At 39.0% G+C, this 21,580-nt stretch overlaps 1 protein-coding gene across 9 annotated transcripts in view; it reads right to left on the bottom strand.

The window, feature by feature from the left end:
* The window catches only part of USH2A (usherin), a 385,399-nt gene that overhangs the window by 244,930 nt on the left and 118,889 nt on the right, over positions 1-21,580 (bottom strand). For all 9 annotated transcript variants that reach the window (XR_010428978.1, XM_064648236.1, XM_064648230.1 and 6 more), the window contains one exon: positions 2,338-2,468. Coding sequence is in view for 8 of the 9 variants with exons in the window: in XM_064648236.1 (XP_064504306.1) it covers positions 2,338-2,468 (131 nt within the window). In the remaining variant the exon portion in view is untranslated. The remainder of the gene's footprint in view (positions 1-2,337; positions 2,469-21,580) is intronic.

Genomic DNA, 21,580 nt, shown 5'->3' with positions numbered 1-21,580 from the left:
GGAAGAGCACAAAGGCAAGGCCACAAATGCTTATTGTATATGCCATGACCATAACTAGAGAAAACAATGCATATAACCTGGTTAAGACACCACATGGTGTCGTCAATAAGATGAAATTAAAGCATTTGCACTCTAATGCAAACTGTGATGCACAAATGAAAGATTAAGAAATGCTGCTACAGAACATGATCCCTGACATTGTAAGACAGGAATAGCAAATCATGGAAAAAAGAAAAAAGAAACAAACTATGAAGGAAACATAGAAACAAAGGTAAAGACAGTAAGGTAGCACAGCACAGTGAGGATACAGAAGACTGAAAATTTTTGATAACTGTATTTTCATAGGTAAAAGATTTTGAAAAAGATGCTACAAAAATACATTGATGTAGGCCACTGTACCCTACTTCTGAATCTGAGAATGTACAGGAATCTCTTCCACATTATTAATGAAAAATTAGAAAGCATTAGCTTTCAAGATTGTAAATCATCTGTTAAGACCTACACTGTTCCTGAATACCTTGAATGACAGACTTTTTTTTTTCTCTGAACAGCCACTGAAGCAGCACCATAGGCAATTTTTGACTTTATAAGAAAAGGCAACAATATGGAAGTGATGATCCTAAAAATCAGCATGGGACAGAGTTGTCTGATTCAAATGAAACAGAAATATAAACAAAGATGCATTCATAAACAATCTGTTAAAAATCAAAATAGTAACTACTGAAAATATTAACTGAACTGAGACGCTCTAATGACTAAATATGAGACCTGCACTTTTTTACAGTTAAAAGACAGGAGAAAAAGGGGGGGAAATTAAATCCCTAAATCAGCCACCCTTCCATGTGTCCCCCCTCACTTCCCATTCCCCAAATATTGTGGATCCAAACAAATACAACATCTTTAAGGGAATGAGTCCAAACAAGCTGACATAAATCTACTTCAGAAGGAGCAAATCTGCAAGGAGGGCTAGGAATACTATTTGAAGCACTAAAATGTTATTTGAAAGACATCCACTCCCATTAAATAACAAACAGCAACAGCAACAAAAACTAATCAGTACACCTAGAAAGATCTTGAGAAGGAAATAAAAATTCCTTTTCAGTTAAGTGAAGTGTAAAAGGGATAGATTTAGTCCCTATTAAAATGTGGATGAGGGCAATATTAACAACATTAAGCACGGTCCCAAACTTTGACGTATGCACTGATTCAATTTGCAACAAGGAAAAATAAAGTAAAGCCTGCATGTAAATGCAGTGGAAATAGTAGAAAATTATATGCTGGGGTCAGAAGCAGATTTAATGTTTTCTAGCATGGGGATCATATACAAGCATGGGGATCACGTACAAGCCAGCCTCTGTGCAGCACCATGCCTCCTCCACAGATGTTCCAGAGCTTAAGAGGACCTTCACTGCTATACAACACCTCCACATGGTCATGGAGCATCAGTGCCTGGACTATGGTGAGCTCAGGAGGCAAAGGTTAACAGTGGGTTGGCACATCTCTAAATCCCCACCACTTTATGCCATTAAGCATTTCTGTTCAACCCCCTGGAGCATCAGATACAATGCCAAATACAGAATTAGACAATAAGGTGTGACAGAAGAGATATGGCTGATAGAGCAACCAGATCAGACCTTCTGGCAACACTGAGGCAGTAGTAACCTTACAAAAAGGATGCACATATATGATATGTAGGATACCATATTCTCGCAATATAATTAGAAAATCTGATAATTACTATCAATTTCTTGTATATTTATGAAATATAAGTGAGTCCATAATGTTTTTTAATTCCATGAGGAGATCCAGTTTCAGGGTGCAAAGAAAACACAAAATACCTAAATAGAAATGCAAGGAATGTGGCCTTATTTTTCATTCTGTTGACATTTCCCTTATTATTTATGTCTTTGCATAATGGCAACATGCTGATTTCAGTAGGAAAAAGTCTCGATATGGGATTCTTAAAAATTATTTACTAAAATTACATAATCTTTATTTACTAATTCAAAACCTTGTTCTGCCCACCTTTGAAATCTTGCTGCTTTAATCTGTAGTGGTGTTTGGTGGTACCGACAAAAAACCTCCAACTCATAAAAATGCAAAAACAAAGTCTTAAATTGTGGCACTCTTAACAACAAAAGAGCAAAGCTTAAGTGTTTCAGTTTTCCTCTCCCAAAATCTCTAGTTCACTGAGGGTTCCAAGAAGCAAATGAACTTTTATCAATTAAATTTAAAAAAAAAATAAAAACAAACAAACAAAAACCAAGGATAAGCATGTTAAAAGTGCTGAAATAAATGATATAAGCAATTTTTATAGGATCCTGTCTTTTGTTGTACCTGTGGATCAAAGAGAAAGTAAGGACGTCCACTCCTCAGCTGCAATGCAATGTATTCTTCCTGATTGCCAGGTGATGCAGAGAAAAAAATCAAACCATCGGGCTCCTGCGTTCTAAATTTCACTTTAATACCTGTTTCAAAAAAGCAAGTAGATGGTTAATACCAAAAGCTGTTCTTTTGCATTCTAACAAAAATTGCCAACAAAATACTGTTTTAGAAACAGCAGTAACATTGCAAACTGAATTCATGGAAGTTCTGTTCACCTAAAGCCCTTGTTAGTCATTGCAGAGAAATTTTACTAATCCTGACTGAGTCAGCCCTTGACAGAAATTTCTGTGAGCCCTTACTCATCTGTAAAAAGAAACATGCAGTTGTTGACTTATGCTGCTTAGTAACTTCTTGCTTAAGAAAATATAATTGAGATATTAGCCTACTATTCTAATAGTTGATGTTTTAAATGTGTATAGTTGACAAGTGTTGATGTTTTACATGTAAGGACACTTGTCACTTAATGTTTCTGTCAGTAAAGTAGTAATGAGATTTCTGTATGCAAGGATTTCTATGAATAGTAGTAGAGTTTCAGTCCCAAAATATACATATGTATGTGTTCACATGTATATTTATATATGTTCTTTTATAAGTACATATATCTAAGTGCACAAAAAACAGGAAAAGAAGTAGTTTCAACAAAAGCTGGAAAAACCACAAGAAATAATGAATGAACTAATCTTAATTAACAACTTTTCAGATCATTATCAATAGTCCTCCATTTTTTCTGATAAAATCTCAGCTCATTAAATGTCATTTAAATGACATACAAGGAAAACAACATAGGGGTTTTTTTACAACAGCTTATTGTTGTCCAGTGTACAAACTTACTCAGGAACTATCTAAGGACACATTAACAAAACAATTCATAAATTATGTAACCAATTTCAAGAGGTATAGTTATGAATTAACAAGTTTTGGAAAACCATAGTGTTTTATTACTATCTTTTTTGACTATTTTTAAGCTATCTCCTGGAATATGATCTTGCAGTAACAAATTAGAAAATTAAAAAAACATATGACAAATTTGATCCAGCTTTTCTAACATGCAAATCCAGATACCTCAGGCTGAGTGTGTGGTGGAGCCATGCCTTTACTGCATCAAGTTTTTGCAAAGGGGAATGAAAAGGCAGCAATAGCAACATCCACCTATACCACACTTTCACAACATTTCTGTATAAGATGCTTTTACAAAACAGGGCAAGTTATTGGGTTTTACCGAACTCTATCAAACTATTCAGTATTTTCACTATCTTAAGTCAGGAAGAAAACAGTAAGTGACTAAAGTTTTTATTGCAGACAGTGCCTACATCTAAAAAAATTAAATAATCATAATTCTGATGCACATTCTTACTAGATCACACTTGTTAATTACCTTAAGAAATATCCTTTGACCCCATTACTTAATTGCATAAATTTTTCCATGCAAATCACATAATGCAGTCACAGATATGAAACATTCTCTACACAACGAAAATAAGCCATGCTATTAAAACACCTGCAAAAAAACAGTTGCACAGAAATAACCCACTGCAAGTAAAAAACTTGGTGTCCATACTTAAGGAAAAGCATAGCTTTGCCTGGCTCAGAAATAAAGACTTGCTGTACTTTGAGGTTCCAGGTATTTCCAGCAGCAATATCTGCTGGAGAGGCTGAGACTGATGGCCTCCAATCTCAGCAGTGGGAAGCATAGTTAATTTAACAAGTTGACAGTATTTTTATCAAGCTGCCAAAAGACATTTTTGAAGACCAGAGGATCCCTCCTCACACCTAATTCAGAAGGACAAACCTAAACAAAATAATTGAGTTTCTGAAAAAACACCATTCTTGTATAATAATTCTGTTAGAAAACATAAATTAAATGGTTCATAACAGTAATATTGGAGTAATTCTAAGAGTTTTTAAATGTTATGCAGGAGCTTACTTTTTCTTTGGACATTGAAGAGTCCTGCCTGTAGAGCTGCCACAGCTTTGTATAAATTATTAATGACTCAGGAGCCATTATTTTCTTCTAAATACATTTGTCACCTATTACCTAACTGAGAAAATGACTCTGCCCCTTCAAGTTCAGGTATCTTTAGAATTGCTCATGAGGTTGTAAAGTTCATATAAGCCAGCTCTAAATAAACACTTTTATACCTCAACATTAATATTTGCTTGCATTTCTAGAAGTGAGCGCAATAGGGAAACCAAATATTGAGCAAACTTCTGCTCCATAGATAATATTTTCACTGCAAGACAAAAACTTGTGAAATTAATATTTTTCACAGGAACATACTAATTAATGTTGGACCTCATGGTCAAAACAAAGCATAACCAGAAACCCATTCAGACTTGTAACAACTACATGCATGTCATTTTTGTCTTATTGACACTGAACACTGCAAATGGATTTTACTTGACTTAAACACAGGTAGCTTTCCCTCTAAAATCTGAAGTTTCACTGAACTTGAAAACTACACTGGGTTACCAAAAAAACTTTTCCTTTATTTTGTACAGTGGGAGGGGAGAGTGAGAGATTTTGCAAGAAAGTTTCTCAAAGAATTGTGTCTATTATTTCAGTATGCACATCTAAAACCTTAATTTCAATGTTAAATATAACAGATAAATAGAAACATAAACAAAATAGTGACATTATAATTACTTCTGTAATTTGTCATATATAGAAACTACATCTCAGCCACACTACAGACCCTACTAAATCTTGGATGGAAAACATGACCATCTGTTGGGCATAGTAGGAATGTACTTTTAATCAATTGAAACTTGAATTGCAACTCAAGAATTCACCTAACAGACCTGTTTGTGTGACAAAAATGATTGTTCCACAAGAAGTTGTTATCATTTCTGGGGTAAAAGCCAACAGGAAATTCTAGTACAAATTAAACATTAAAGTATGTCATTCAAATAAAATTTTTAATTCCATTTCAAATTATAGTTGCAATTGGAGAAGCTGTCAGAATTCCTTAAATTGAAAATAATTTATTTATTTCTGTAATTGAATTTCTTTAATTATAATAGCATTGCACAAAAAAAATAATACAAGCATTGTATATAGTGGACATAAAAGACAAAAAGAAGAATACACAGTCATAAAAAGGACAAGTAAAATAAATTACTAGTATTAACATTAATACTACGTTGGATACTTTTCAAACTGTGTTAGGGCAGAATAACCTTCCGTCAGGACCTACACAGTTTCAATTTATGCAATAGCAGATTGTGATTAGATTTCTGTCCTAGTTTCAAAGATGGCACAGTCAGGTTAGTAGAGGAACGAGGATATGAAGAATTACCAAGGCAGGCATTTTTAAAGGCATTCAACTGAGACACAATATCAGCAAGTTACCCTGAGAGTGACACAGTTTTGAGAGTCCCTTTTAGTAACAGGCTGATAAAACAAGTAAAATGATATACTATTACTCTAATATTAGGTGCATTTGAAAACATTTTCAAATTTCATCATCACAAACACCAGAATACAGTTTTTTGTCTAATAAAATGCATATGGGGTGATTTTTATACCTGCTCTTCGCCTCCCTCATGTAAGTTTAGCAAGTCTCAGTACTTCAGCAACATTTCAGATTCAGACTCTCTGGATTCAGAGTTTCCTACCACAATTCAAGGATGACTTGCAAGACCTGCACAAAACTACTTAACAGCCAGAAATGCTCTCTTGAGAAGCTGACTGTGTTTCTGGCAAGTTTACAGAGCACACAGGATTATTTTGAGTTTAGAAGAAGCAGTTGGCAGTCAGTGGGAAAATATTAATAAATTAGAGCAGCTGCTAGATTAGCATAACATATACTAATAATTTATAATTATTTCAGCAATAAAATCCACTTCTAACTAATGTTAAAAAAAAAGAAGTTTAAAAAAATCAACATTTCAAAATACAAAAACATTCACATTACTCAAAATTTTGACTTTTTGAAATTTAAGGGAAGAAGAGTTGAGGGGACAATGTAGGCAGAGGGTCAAGGCAATTGAAAACATCTTTTACAATAACAACTGGGAGATTTCAGCAGTGACCTACTCAAAAACTAATTTTGTTCATCGATCCATCCAGCAAAAACACCTGTAAAGCACCTTTCTCTACAACTAGATGTTCAGGGTCCAGTTCAAAATAGCAAACAAACAGAAGACTCAATAAATATACAGAAGTTGCTATAAGTCTCAAAAGTCTCATGACCCTTCACTGAAACTTATATATAACTAGAGGAACAACTCTATCCAAAAGTGCTAAGAACAGCCAAAAAAATGTATTTCCAACCTTGTCAGTGGTCAACAAGAACAGTGTTAATTTCATAAATAAAAAAAGAAACGTATCCAGTACCTGGAAAATCACAAAGCATTTTTAGAAATGAATTTTGCATAATCTGTGAAGTACATCCATGTTCAGTGAAATTTTTCCCAGAATTGTACAGTTGTAGAAACATAATTTGCATTTCCATTCTACTTACATTGTTATATGAAATGGTGTAAATAATTATACAATTGTACATTCCAATAAAAAGAACAAAAAATATATTGTTGACAAAGAAAGCAGTCACTTTATGCTTACTGAAACCCTTATTTGTGCATAACACCAGCTAAAATGAATAGAAATTGTATATAAAATTTTGACTACATCATTAGGCTCTCGGCAGTCCTTTCAGGATGATAAACGTTAAGGATTTATTTAACATTAAGTCTATGTATAAATGCTTTTGCCGAATCAAAGTACATTTTCCCACAGAAATTATAAAACAAAATTTGTTTCTAACTGGGAGGGGATAGATGGAGAGTAAAACTCTGAGTTGCTATACACCTCCACTGAATTAACATTTTGTTGTTATTCTCTCTGTGAGAGCGATTCTGCATTCCTCATTTCATCACAATAGTTAAAAGAGATTTAAATGTTTTTTATATAAGAAAATGCACCTGTAGAAAAAATAAGAAGGAAGGCTTCACAAAAATGTATCAACATTCAAAGCAGTTTCACGTAATGGATAATGCAATTAGAAGAACAGAAGGAATTCAGAGGACACTTCCCCGGACATAGTCATGAATACAAGGAGTTCTTCACACTTTGTGGTGGTCTACAGGTTCCTGCATTTTGTTGAGAGAAGATGACAAGTCTTCTTCCCAAATCTCTACAAGACCTTTTGCTGTCTTTGGTACAGGCTCCATCTTTTACTGTTACCTTAATGTGTTTTAAAAATATTTTCAAAGTTCATCATCACAAACATTAAGTTAGTAATTCCATCAATGAAGTAAATGCTATTAATTTTTAAGTTGCCTTAATTTTTTTAGTAGAAATTATTTAAAATATATACTTAAAAGTCACATACATATGTACATATATATGTGTGTGTATGTACACATTCATGCATATTTGTACACACACAAAAACTTTCCAGACTTTTCCCCAAACTGTAACTGGAGAGGAGCCCCTTTTCTTTTGTGATCATAGTAAAAGCAGGAGAAGCTAAAAATCCATTGTTTCTAAATTAGACTATACAAAAGCCCTGTATTTTGAAAAAGTCTAACTTTATTCAGAATGACACAACTCAAAGAATTTTTTAATGTACTCTTAATACCTCAAACTGCCAAAAACCCAAGTCAAACTAAAATGCTGAGCAAGCAGAAACACGGAGTATGATGGAGTGAATGAAAAGGGGAAATATGCAACACTTCTTGTGGAAACCAACTATCAGGCAAAACTCCAAATCTTCTTGATGAGAACTGACTGCTTCTTTTACACTAAAATGACAAATTTGATACCTGTTTTTTCTTATTTTCCTTGCTACCCCATTATACCCACTACTGGTAAAACAAACAGGACATTTTAGCTTTAATCTTCTTACTACATAACCCAAATAACTTCAGTCATGTTTGCATTAATGCTGCATTAATCATGTTGTTGCGTATTAATGAGTTTTCAGGCTATGCTAATTACTGTCATAGATTCTGCAGCAGCCCATTAAATATACAAATTACAGAATTAAAGAGCCAGAGCTCTTCATGATTAATCTTTAAATGGAGAAAAACTAATGATGTCTGTACAAAGTTTCTCTCCACTTTTGGCTGACTGAGCCCAATGAACAATCAATTAGAGTATCTGAAGAATAAGAATATTGCTCATACTAAAAGATTTGTTATGCTGTTATTCTATGGAGAAGACACATATTCATAAGTTTCTATCAAATGGACTTCTTTAACATATTCCAGGCTTTAAGGTCTTCTGAAGTGTTGCACGGGGTAAAAGCTAAAGGATATTCCAATCCATTATTGCATACTCATAGGTATCTGCTGGTTCTATATGAATACAGTAAATCAATCTTCCCCTTTTAGCAAGGACACAAGTCCTGCTACTCCCCAGTAGGAAAGATTTACAGCAAACCTTAGTGAAAAGAAAGCTAAGATAAGTTTAAAGTCATTTGATAAGATTTGATGTATTAGTAGCACTTTATCCCCTCACTTACAGAGTGATGCTTTGTCAGGAATAGTGCAATACCTAGTGGTTAAATCAAGAGATTCAAAATTAGGAGACCTTGAGTCTGCACTCAGCCAACGACTGAGATGTCATCTGAGAGCCATCACTTAAACCATCCTGCCTCCATATTGCTCCTTTTTGAAGAATGGTGGCCAATATAACTTGTGTAAGGTTCTCTATTGTTTAAAAAATTCTTTACTGTTTTGTCCTCCACAGCCTTAAAATACATATAAAATCAGCAAAATATTCACATGTATTCAGAAAAATTATCTAGAATAGGTATTTACTGAGAAACATTAATATATCGAAAAGAGAGGATTAGTTTAGCCTTCTCCAAACACTGCATATTATGCAGAACATCACAAGACTTTATAAAGAGTGAATTCTCAGTCTGTATTAATATTACTCTGCACATCAATAGTTGTGGTTTAGAATTAACTGGTCATTCCAGATCTATTCTATCATTTCTTTACATCATGAAAAAATAAATAAACCATACTTTATACATTAAAGAACTTATATTTGTACAAAATAGCTTTTTTAAGAAAAACAAACATGCTCAGAGCAAGATTGATCATGGCATGAGAATACTTTCATATGAAGATAAAGTGAAAAGGCTCCCGCGGTTCTCGCGCGGCCGCGGGGTCGCTCCCGCGGTTCTCGCGCGGCCGCGGGGCCGCCCCGGGGTCCCGCGCGGGGCCGCCCCGGGGTCCCGCGCGGGGCCGCCCCGGGGTCCCGCGCGGGGCCGCCCCGGGGTCCCGCGCGGGGCCGCCCCGGGGTCCCGCGCGGGGCCGCCCCGGGGTCCCGCGCGGGGCCGCCCCGGGGTCCCGCGCGGGGCCGCCCCGGGGTCCCGCGCGGGGCCGCCCCGGGGTCCCGCGCGGGGCCGCCCCGGGGTCCCGCGCGGGGCCGCCCCGGGGTCCCGCGCGGGGCCGCCCCGGGGTCCCGCGCGGGGCCGCACGCGGTCCCCTCCCCCCCCAGCGGGAAAGGAGAGAGGGAGCTTCGCCGGCGTGACCTTGTGCCCTCGTGAGAAAGGAGAGAGAGGAGAATTGAAGCCTCGGAATACACAGAGGTTTGCCGGTCTGGTTTGGGGAGGGGGGGGTAACAAGGAGGCTGTGGGGGTCCTCGGACTGGAGGGTGGTCAGGTAAGTAGTGCGTGGGAAGATATGAGGAAACACGGTGGGGGGAGGACAAGATCAGAGTGGATAATAGTTTCCTCTGGGGCTTGGAGATCTTGGTCGGGCTGGGGCCTAGAGAGGGCCTCGAGCCCTAGATGGGTACGGTGGCCAGAACAGTTTCGCTCGTTTGTTTGTTTTTGGTTCACCCGTGGCTACTGCCCAGGTTTGGTATGTCCTGGATTTATCTGTTACATCCTGTAAGGTTGGTCAGGACAAAGGGCTGATCCCGGGTGCTTCCCTGGGATTGAATATAGACAGATGGCAGAAAACTAGGTAGTGTAAGACTTGGCCTAATCGTTTTTAATAGTAAGAATGCAACCTGTATACCCCTATGTGGTTGCGAGCTACGCTGGCGATGGTACATGCCTTTGGTAGGGTCGCCCATGCCAGACAGGTCAAAACTATAGGGTCAGATACAATAAATCTGTGGGTAGGATGAGCTCATTAGCCTTCTGGCAGTCATCCTAGGAGAAGGACAACTCTAATCCCAAACCCGGGCAGATGGAGCTCGCTTAGCCCTGTAAGGCCATCCATCTAAGAGAAGGTCACTCTAATCAAACCTACATCCTGAGGACCTCACTGCCACCGTCCAAGCTCACTTGGCCCTGGCAGATGAACCTCAGGACTAAAGGGTGGGTTCAGTTCCGCGCATACTGCATCTCACCTAAAAAATCCATTGCGCAGGCTTGAAGGCTTTACCCACATGCAAAAAGTCCTGTAGCGACGGGCGAGGGTCGAAACGGCAGGTGAAAGATGCACTGGGAGCCGCAGACTCAACCCTGCATGCAGGCGGTTCAGGATATTGGTCATTTGAGACTGACCGGAGATGACAGTCTCTTGAGGCAGCACCCTGAACGACCAAGCAGCCTTTCCAAGGACAGCACTGCTTGCTCCACTCGGAGAGGGGCCTAGAAAAGGTGGCCTAAACAAAGCTCATCTCCACTTTCACCCGGTTGGTTAACCGCAGACCAACGGGCATCTTCCTCCAATGCGGTCGCACAAAGAAAAGTCAAAGGCACGCACCTGCCTCCAAAGGTGTACCTAAATTAACTCTAGCATGTTGGAACATCAGAACCATGCTCGATTCTGCAGATAGCAGACGTCCTGAGCGTCGGTCTGCCCTAATTGCCCATGAGCTGGCTCGTCTCAACATCGACATTGCCGCTCTCAGTGAAGTTCGCCTTCATGAAGAAGGCAGCCTCAGAGAACATGGTGCCGGTTACACACTCTTTTGGTCAGGCAAGCCCAGAACCGAAAAACACCTCTCAGGAGTCGGCTTCATGATCAAAAACTCTATTGTTCCTAAACTCGAAAATCTGCCGACAGGTCACTCTGACCGCATTATCTCCCTACGCCTTCCACTAAACAACAAGCAACATGTTGTCATCTTTAGTATATACGCCCCAACTCTCCAAGCTGACCCTGCTGAAAAAGATAAATTTTACACTGACCTGCGCCTCCTTACCCAAAAGGTCCCTGCAGACGATAAGATCATTATCCTTGGTGATTTCAACGCCAGAGTAGGCAAGAATTTTGAAGCTTGGAAAGGTGTATTAGGCAAGCATGGTGTTGGAAACTGCAATGATAATGGTCGACTTCTGCTAGAATTCTGTGCAGAGCAACAACTCACCATCACTAATACTATCTTTCAGCAGAAAGATAGTCTGAAGACAACCTGGATGCACCCCCGTTCTAAGCATTGGCACCTCATCGATTATGTCCTGGTGCGACGGAGAGATGTCCGCGATGTCCACCATACCCGCGTGATGCCCAGCGCAGAATGCCAAACAGACCATCGGCTGGTGCGCTGTAAACTCAATTTCAAGATCAAAATCAAACCAAAAAGGGGCAGCATCCCAAGGAGAAAACTCCAAGTTAACAATCTCCAATCAGCCACAGTAAGAGACAGTTTCCAGGCAAACCTTCAAACTAAGCTCGATAACATTCCCAAAAATTCTGCAGATTCCTCTCCTGAAACAATCTGGCATCATATTAAAAACAGCATCCTGCAATCCTCCGAAGAATCCTTAGTGTTCTCCCTCAAGAAGAACAAGGATTGGTTTGACGAAAACAACCAAGAAATCCAAGACTTGTTGAGGAAGAAGAGAACCGCCCACCAAGCACACCTTGCACTGCCATCCTGTCACGCAAGAAAAGCAGCCTTTCGTCTCGCATGCAGCAAGCTCCAACAGAAACTCCGTGACATCCAGAACAAATGGTGGATTGATCTAGCTGAAAAAACTCAATTATGCGCAGATACAGGTGATCACAAAGGCTTCTATGAGGCCTTGAAAACAGCATACGGGCCTACATACCAGGTACAAAGCCCTCTACTCAGCGCTGATGGTCAAACACTTCTGACAGATAAAACCTCCATTCTGAATCGATGGTCTGAACACTTTCAGACTCTTTTCAGTACCAACCGCACAGTCCAAGACTCAGCAATTCAGTCCATCACACAACAACCAGTAAAGTATGAATTGGATACTGCCCCCACTTTAGGAGAAACCCTCAAGGCCATACAGCAGGTGAAAATTGGCAAGGCAGCTGGGATTGATGGAATTCCACCTGAAATCTGGAAACATGGGGGCCCTGCACTCCACACCAAATTCCATGAGTTCGTGGTGCGCTGTTGGGAACTCGGCGAACTACCATCTGACCTTCGTGATGCAGTCATCATCACCTTGTATAAGAAGAAAGGAATTAAATCTGACTGCTCAAACTATCGTGGTATTACTCTGCTCTCCATTGCTGGCAAAATCCTGGCAAGAATACTCTTGAACAGACTAATACCCACTATAGCAGAAGGTATCCTTCCTGAAAGTCAGTGTGGTTTCAGAGCCAACAGGAGCACCACAGACATGGTATTTGTCCTCAGACAACTGCAAGAGAAGTGTAGGGAACAGAACAAAGGTCTTTATGTAACCTTTGTCGACCTCACTAAGGCTTTTGACACTGTGAGCAGAAAAGGTCTGTGGCAGATTTTGGAACGTTTAGGTTGTCCCCCTAAATTCCTCAAAATGATCATCTCACTCCATGAGGATCAGCATGGCCAAGTCAGATATGGCAACACACTTTCTGAGCCCTTTTTAATTAAGAATGGTGTGAAACAAGGCTGCGTTCTCGCTCCTACCCTATTCACCGTCTTCTTTAGCATGATGCTCCAAAGGGCCATGGCAGACCTCAATGATCAGGACGGTATCTACATTCGATACCGTACTGATGGAAGTCTATTCAATCTAAGGCGACTGAAGGCCCACACTAAGACCTTAAACCATCTTGTCCGGGAGCTGCTTTATGCTGATGACGCCGCCCTTGTTGCCCACACAGAAGCAGCTCTGCAGCGTTTAACATCCTGCTTTGCAGATGCTGCTGAGCTCTTTGGGCTGGAAGTCAGCTTAAAGAAGACAGAGGTCCTCCATCAGCCTGCACCTCAGGATGTCCCCCATCATCCCCACATCACCATTGGTCAATCAGAGCTCAAATCAGTCCAACAGTTTAATTACCTCGGTAGCCTCATCTCCTCAGACGGTAAGATTGACAGAGAGATAGACAACAGATTAGCAAAGGCATATAGTGCTTTTGGAAAACTCCATAAAAGAGTATGGCGTAATAAACACTTGAAGAAAAGCACCAAGATCAGTGTTTACAAAGCCATAGTGTTGTCTACTCTCTTATATGGATCTGAATCATGGGTCATCTACCGCCACCACCTGCGTCTCTTAGAACGCTTCCATCAACGCTGCCTCCGTACAATTCTAAACATCCATTGGTCAGACTATGTCACCAACACATCTGTTCTAGAGCAAGCAGCTATCACAAGTATTGAGGCCATGCTGATGAGAACACAGCTGCGTTGGGCAGGTCATGTCTCCAGGATGAAGGACCACCGCCTCCCTAAGATCTTGCTTTACGGTGAACTTGCCACTGGCTGCCGCATGAGAGGAGCCCCGAAGAAAAGATACAAGGACTCCCTGAAACAACATCTCAGCCTTGGCCATATTGATCACCATAACTGGTCTACTCTGGCCTCAAATCGGGAGGCCTGGAGACACACCATCTATAACGCAGCTGATGCCTTTGAGAAAGCACGCAGGATCACCCTCGAGGAAAAAAGGCAACGCAGAAAGAACCGTGTATTGCAGAATACACCATCTAAGGTGTCTTTCTGCTGTGCCTTTTGCAATCGGATATGTCTGTCACGGATTGGCCTCATAAGCCACCAGCGCGCCTGTAGCAAATGTGGATAGAGCCTTCCCAAATCTTCGTTCGCGAAGCCCAGCCATGATGAAAGTGAAAAAGACTGGTTTGCTGCAGTCAGTGCAGGATATAATACAAACATAAGAAATTGTCTAGGAAAGGTAGTTAAGGAGCAGAGAAGCTTTCCAACACATGCTCAACACACAAACAAGATCATTTAAGGAAAGCAAACCAGCAGAAGTTCAAAGTGAAAATGTAGCTTTTCACAGGTACTTTACAACTTCTCAGTGAAAACAGAAACATCATTAGGACAATATTAAAAATATTGACACAAATTACCTGAGAGTTTAGCAAGACCCAAAAGGAACTGGTCAGTCTTCCTACCTAGAGTTATCTAACCAAATAAATGAAGGCCTCACAAAAACACATATAAGAGATCAGTGTGAAACCATATACAAAGATGCAGGTGATGACTATCTGTTAGCATTCTCTGTCACTAGAATTAACAGCCAGTTCTTTACACAGACTTTTAAGCAAAATTATCATTAAAGAAACTAGTATTCTGCCTCAAATTCATTTATTAGGCAAGTCTATGAACAGAATTCATAACTGCCTTCCCACTCATGTACATTGGGGAAGTATACAACAAGCATAACATTCAACCAGCATTACTTTCTCAAAGCATAGCTACCAGAGAAGAAATAATATCTGTAATCTTGAAACTCATTGAGTCAAATGCTGCTTGGAGTAAGCAGGTTTGCTTCTGTATTGCTAAATATTGAGTAGAAATACGAACAAAGAATAAACATCACCCAATATTCAGCTAATGCTTTCCTTGATGTTGGTGTCCAACTTGAGCAAAATCTGAGAAAACTTCACGCAAATATGGGGTCTCTCAAACAATTTTATTTATTTATCTTTATTTATTTCTTTTTTCATAGCCTAGAGTAGTTCAACAGACTCCAATCTTAGAAAAGGAAGAAAATAGTTTCTAAGGCTAAGAATCCTTTATGAGCAATTTCATTAATTCAAAGGTTGATATTTTAAAAATGGAAACAGAGGCAAGCATTCATCTTAATTTCAGAATAAGTTCTTTAGAGAAAGAACTGTATTCTGTTACCCGTATGTGAATTAGTGCATAAAAAAGGTCATCTTATGCAACAAGGGTAAGGTGGGAGAGGCTTCTAGGTGTTAATGCAATGCAAATCATAATTACTAGAAATATGATGACAAGAAGAATCACTTCAAAGATTTACAACAGTGCAATCTATAAAAGGTCAACATCACAGTGAAATCAGAAATGAGCTGGAGGTCAGCAGTTGTAAATAGCACTTCAATTATAAGCCTTTAGTTAGTATTTCCAGCAGTAGCACAAATGTAACACTGCACAGATAGTAATTTAACTGATCGAGGGAAAAGAGTAAGACTAGAACTGAGTAAAATGCAAATATATCAAAATTAAAGTCAGTGTAATGATCTGAAACACAGCAGATTTAGACAATCATGCATTAGCCAAGGCAGAATCCTGTAACACAGGATCTCAGAAGCTGAAAGCACAATAAGGTGGAAATCCTGCATCCAGTGAAAAGGGTTATTGATCAGTCAGTTTACATATGGAACAGAAGAATAACTAAAATAAGCTAATAAGTGTCTTGAGGAATACTACAGGACAAAAATGGAAATGTAACAAGGAGGAAAAAAAACCAAAAACCTTGCAGACAGAAATACAACACCACAGAGCAAACACTCAGCAAAAAGCATAGTTTAAAGTTACAAACTCAGCAACAAATGCTACTCACGGTGTAACTGGAAAAAAAAAAAAGCTAACAATATATTCCAGTTAATGCACAGATTTAAGGTAGGTTGCAAAAAACCTGCCAAATTAAGAATTAACTGAAAGGAATATGTAATATTTTCATCTAGTAGTTTTTGTGTCAATATTTCCCTTGACTATTCTTGAAACAATAACATTTTCCAAAGGAAGCCTAAAGCTGGTTTTATTTGTAGGAACTAAGTTCACAAAAGGATTTCAATGGAATGATCAGGTGCAAGCTTTATGCATAAATAAGCGACTGTGAAGGTTCACTCATTGCCTTCGAAGTTATTTGACACCTAAGGGAACTACATCTTGGAACTACTGCAGGTCCTGCTTCGAAAGAGTTAATAATATTCCATCACATTTTGTTCTGTTATCCCTGTTGCTCTGTACCTAGGAACTTCACACTGTGAATTAAGTGCTTTATGGGGTTTGGCATGAAATGTTTACTGAAAATATATCCAAACACGCTGTAGCAATTGCACAAAACATTTTACTTTAAATATGATCCAGAGCTACCAAAACACCGTCTTCAAAACCACAATTTCAGTTCCAGTGAAAGCACAGCCCTTATAGATCACGACAGAACAGAAATGGAAGTTCAGCCCAACCTCTCTTGCACTGGACATGTAGATGATGGCATTTTTCACTCTGGGATACAGATACTAAGTGAAATCAGTTTATTCAAAACGTAGTCCTGGAGCATGATAACAAGGTACATCTGTTCCTTTTTACTGTAAACTCCTTTTCGTTTTAGTTAGGTCCTTGCCTACATTAGTAGTCTCTATCAGCAGTTAATTACATCTCAATATGAACTTCAGAATAGATCAAAGGCTGTATCTACTTATCTTAATCATGAAAAAGACCTAGTGACTTCAACGAGTAACCTACCTGATGCAGAGTTTATTTTACACTTATTTCAAATTGTTTGAATTCATGAGACAAATGCAAAACAAATTCTAAAGCAGAAGGCTCCTAAAAGGTGATCTACACAGAAAATAAGAGAGGCAGGTTGGAAAACTGTTATCAAATTCAAGTCTCAAATGCAGGAAATTCTACTGAAGAAGGATATGCAAGGGAAGCTGCAACTGAAAAAAGTGAGAAAAAGCCAAAGGTATGCAATTTAGCTTTCCAATCCTTTGTTTATCACAGTTTTGTGGACCATTGCAGTCGGTGCCACTTCATGAAGTGTCACCGAATAGTTGATTTGGTACTATTTGTAGTTGTTAGAGCTGTACTTTGAACTGGTTTTAGGTTATGATTTTTATTTTTGCCTTGATTGGTTTATATCTATGACATTGACTGGTGAGATTTGCATTTTGTACTAATACAGTTCTGCTCACTTCCAGCGCAATTCCACCCTCAACTTGGTCCAAATATTTGTGCAATTTTTTGCCCTTCTTCTCCACCATTCTCTGCCCCTATCTATCCTTCTCTTTTCCCTTCTTCTACCTTCTCTGACCTTCTCTTTTGCCCTGCTTCTTTTTCCTTCTTCCTCATTCATCTCCACCCATCTTCTTCACTGCTCTGTCCCCTGTCTGCCCAGCTCTGTCTGCCTGTCTTTGACCTTCTTCAATCTTCTCCAACCTTCTCCATTAGCTGTAATTCCAAAAGACGGCCTCGGCCCTGCTGTCTTTAAATGACCATGTCAAGGCATGAAAGTCAACAGGATAAAGCCAACATTTTGGGTCTGTTACTGTAAAGGTTAACTAGAATCTATCTAGATTAGATGCACTATCTAGAATAGAAACAGAGGTAAGTGCTGCATGAGGAGCTAAGAAATCTAGCAACTTTCTCTTAGAAACTACTTTAGCATATGTACGATCCCTGCTTATTCTCCCTAATGTTTTGAAGTGCACAGAAGGAAACAGTTGTCACAATCCCTGGACTGATTTTGAAAATAGAATTGGGGAGAGAGGGGAGAACCACCTGTAGTAGTTGTAGTAGCAGCATCAGTTGCTGTTACCATTTCCTTTTCTTTGTCAGAAGGCCATGGCCCAATATATGGCCCAATAATTGAACAGAGGATTTCATGTTATTTATCATATGTTAACGCCATATTCACCAAATTCACCAACATTGTATAGAAGCTGCTCTGCCAAGCTTCTACACAAAGTGTGCCACAGAAAACACGAACCAGTGCAGTAAGCCAGCTGTGGAGGTTGTGTTATCAATTTGTAGTCTGGCTTATTCCCAAGAATCTGCAGTCACTGTAAGCATTAAACACACACAGAAGCATAAAACAAAAGTAGCATGGCAATGAAATCACATTTATCTATAGCAGAATATTCTCACAGTATGAAATACTTTCGAAGTGATAAATACAACTCAAACCCTCCCTCTTCTCTGGTTTTTAAGAAAGCAGTACTGTGGTATGTGGTGGACAGGGAAAAACTCCCATACCACACCCAGCAATACAGCTAATGTGACCTAGACACCTTGCAGGGGACAGATAGGACCAGGTATTACGTCCTGTGTGCAGTCACCTACCTGGACAACTAGGATGTTACATGGTAATGCTGGTAGAAATGGAACACAAAGGTAATACCTTCCTCCTACCCAGGTGGGCTAGCTGCTCCACAGCCAAGCATTTGAGCTGAGATTTTCACTGCATGCCCAGATGCAAATAAAAGAGTGGTAAACCAAGAGATACACAGCACCAGCAGTGGTATCTGTTGGTGTTTCAGTGCTTTTCCATGTACAGTAAGGAGTTCATAATTTTCCCATGACTCTAATCAGTACTCAGAGGAAACTAAGTCTACCTCTAAATTCTGAACCACATCTATTGGTACAAGCAGTAGAAAAGGCAATCCAGAAATAAGCATGAACAAAGACATTGCAATGGTATGAACAGCCATGTAACTCAACCTGTAGGGACTTAACATAGGGCACAACTTACAAAAAATTTCAACCTGAGGTAAGCAAGAAATTAAGGAATATAGAAAATTATAATGAAATGAATTGATATAGCATATAACATTTACTAATTCTGTTTGTCCAATGTAAGTTAAATTGCAGCACTAAACAAGGAATGAATTAAACTGCCCAAACACAAGGATTAAAAAATAACTAATTTTGATAAAATTTCCCTTCTCTGCCTTCTGTGTATGTGTAGTTGATCCTGTCTTATGCTTGGACTGTAAAGTCCTTAGGGCAGACATTGTCAACTTTTTGTTCCCAATACAAAACAGACGTGTAAAGATTTAACATTCAAGTTATTTTATTAATCTTAATAAAAAGAGATAAGGCCAATACTGAAAAGACTTTCTTTTCATTTCTTTCACATAGCATGATGTCACTTAACCTCCATATATTGTGATATTTTCAGGCAGTTATTGATTGAGCCTATGTCATCTTTTCAGAATTTTAATTCCTTACGGGATTCTTGAATTAAAGAACACTTCGCTATAGACTGCCTTTGTGTTGATTTTTACATTACTGCTTAGAACTTGAGTGATTACAGAATACGTGACTAATTCAGAGTTATAGCAATAAGGAAATTCTCCTCTTTTGCAAAATTCACTGATAATTTTTTTCTTTCTTCTCCCTCTCTCTTTCAAATTATGAGACTTTCTGCAACAGAGAAAATCATGATTTATTACAACACTGTAATAGATTAAATCAGAAAGTGGGTGATTGGACATACAATACTACTAAGAAGTATGAGACTTTATATTCTTTTGTTTCCAGTGTGATCAGTTTTGTACGTTTACCACTTGCAATGCCTCATAGAAAGACATACATATTAAAAAAAAAATAGGAGCAACAATCCTTGCCCACATGCAGTAACAATGGCTCCAAATCACTTTTTTTCCTGCCTGAGGATTCAGATGACAGTCAGTTTGTTTAACTCCCACCGACTATTTTAAAGTTTTGCTTGCAGTGCTGGAGCACTATAAGGGAAATGGCAAAAAATTACCTCATCCTTAACAATGCAAAAAAACATATTTATAGATGCACTTAAAACCCCAAAATTAAAAAAAAAAAAATTTAAACTAAACAGTCTCTAAAAGGGTGAACTGTGTCACTGTAGTAGCAAGGCATGCCTAGCATACAATGCCATACGTATGTTACTCTCCTCCATAGAGGAAAGCTGGCCAAAGGATCTTGAACAGCATGTGGCCCTTGGCTGTGTCGGAGCAGGAACACTGCCACTGCATCAGGCAGGTGACAGCAGGGCTTCCAGGCACAGGGACCGGCAGGAAATCCGGATCCTAAACTGCTGTAGAAAGGGTGTATCGCACTATCAAGGCTGAAGCCTTACACCCAGCTCAGCCCTGCCCCACAGTAAGAGCTCTGGGCAGAGACTGGCTGGGAGCTATCAGCAAATTTCCTCCCATAACGTGCAGCAGCAATCCTGAGGCTCTTGTGTGTAGAAAGATTTCAATCGGTGTTTTATAAAGTCAGAAGAACCGTGCATTTCTGTCTTAAAGCAGCTCGAGCACTGGCCATTTCTCAGGCTGGCTACAGTTGGTGGTCACTTTGCAATTCTGCAGAAGTACCGTGTTGCCCTGATTTCCACCTCTGACATTTCCCTGGCCCTTTCCTGCCTATGTGAAAAGCGGAAGGTCTGGCATAAAACCAATTATGCAGTCTTTGCTTCACCCAGGATTCCCATTCAGCTCGTTTTTCCCCCTTAGCGCATGCAGTTCAGTAGCATAACCAAGTTTACATAGACATATCCTAATTTTTTGGAAATTAATGATGGTAACATGACAATTTAACATGAGTTTGGAATAAGCAGCTGAAATTGGCATATTTCAATCACTGAATTAAAACAATTTGGGAGAGAAAAAATATAAAACAGATGAAAGAAATATTAAAGAATACTAAAGGAGGAAATTAAATGGGAGAAACACCTAAATATGAAAGCTGGAGTACAGAGGCAGTGTTTTTATAACAAACTTCATCTTCTAAAAATAATGAACAAAACCTCTAAAACATAATAAATTAATGTGCAAATTTTTTGTAAAGGAACTCACTCTGGATAGTGCCAAAACTTCTGCAGAAAGGATGACTCTCATCCCAAGATAAAATTCTCTTCTCCTTCTACAAGTCTATCAATAGTAGACATTCTCAAAAACACTTATTCCCCACACCCCCTTGAATCTTCCCAACAAAGTTTCACCCGGGTACTGCAATTCACTTCATAATTTTTTTCTGGCTCAAAAGATATGACCTGGGATAGTTGTACCTGCCAGTCCAGCCTTCGTTTTGTTCATCCAATTATGAATGTTGATGGGAACAAAGACTGTAATTTGTGTAAATAGATTCCCCCTCCTCTCTCCCTGTCTCTGCAGCAAGATACTGAGCAACTTGAAAATGCATAAAATAAAATCCCCCAAGGACTAAAACTCCACTTCAAAATTCCCACTGTTTACTACAAAACTAATGCATTCTGCTAGTGGTGACCACTCTACTGGTGAACTTTCATTTCTAGTAAATCAAGAAACTTTTAAAGTAAACCAGAATAAAAGAGTACTATTAGTTAAAAAGCCGGGTGGGAGGGAAGAAAAAAAGTCCATA

The sequence above is a fragment of the Pseudopipra pipra genome, chromosome 3, assembly GCF_036250125.1.
Source record: "Pseudopipra pipra isolate bDixPip1 chromosome 3, bDixPip1.hap1, whole genome shotgun sequence".
Taxonomy (NCBI): Eukaryota; Metazoa; Chordata; class Aves; order Passeriformes; family Pipridae; genus Pseudopipra; species Pseudopipra pipra.
This window is presented reverse-complemented; position numbering and strand designations above follow the sequence as displayed.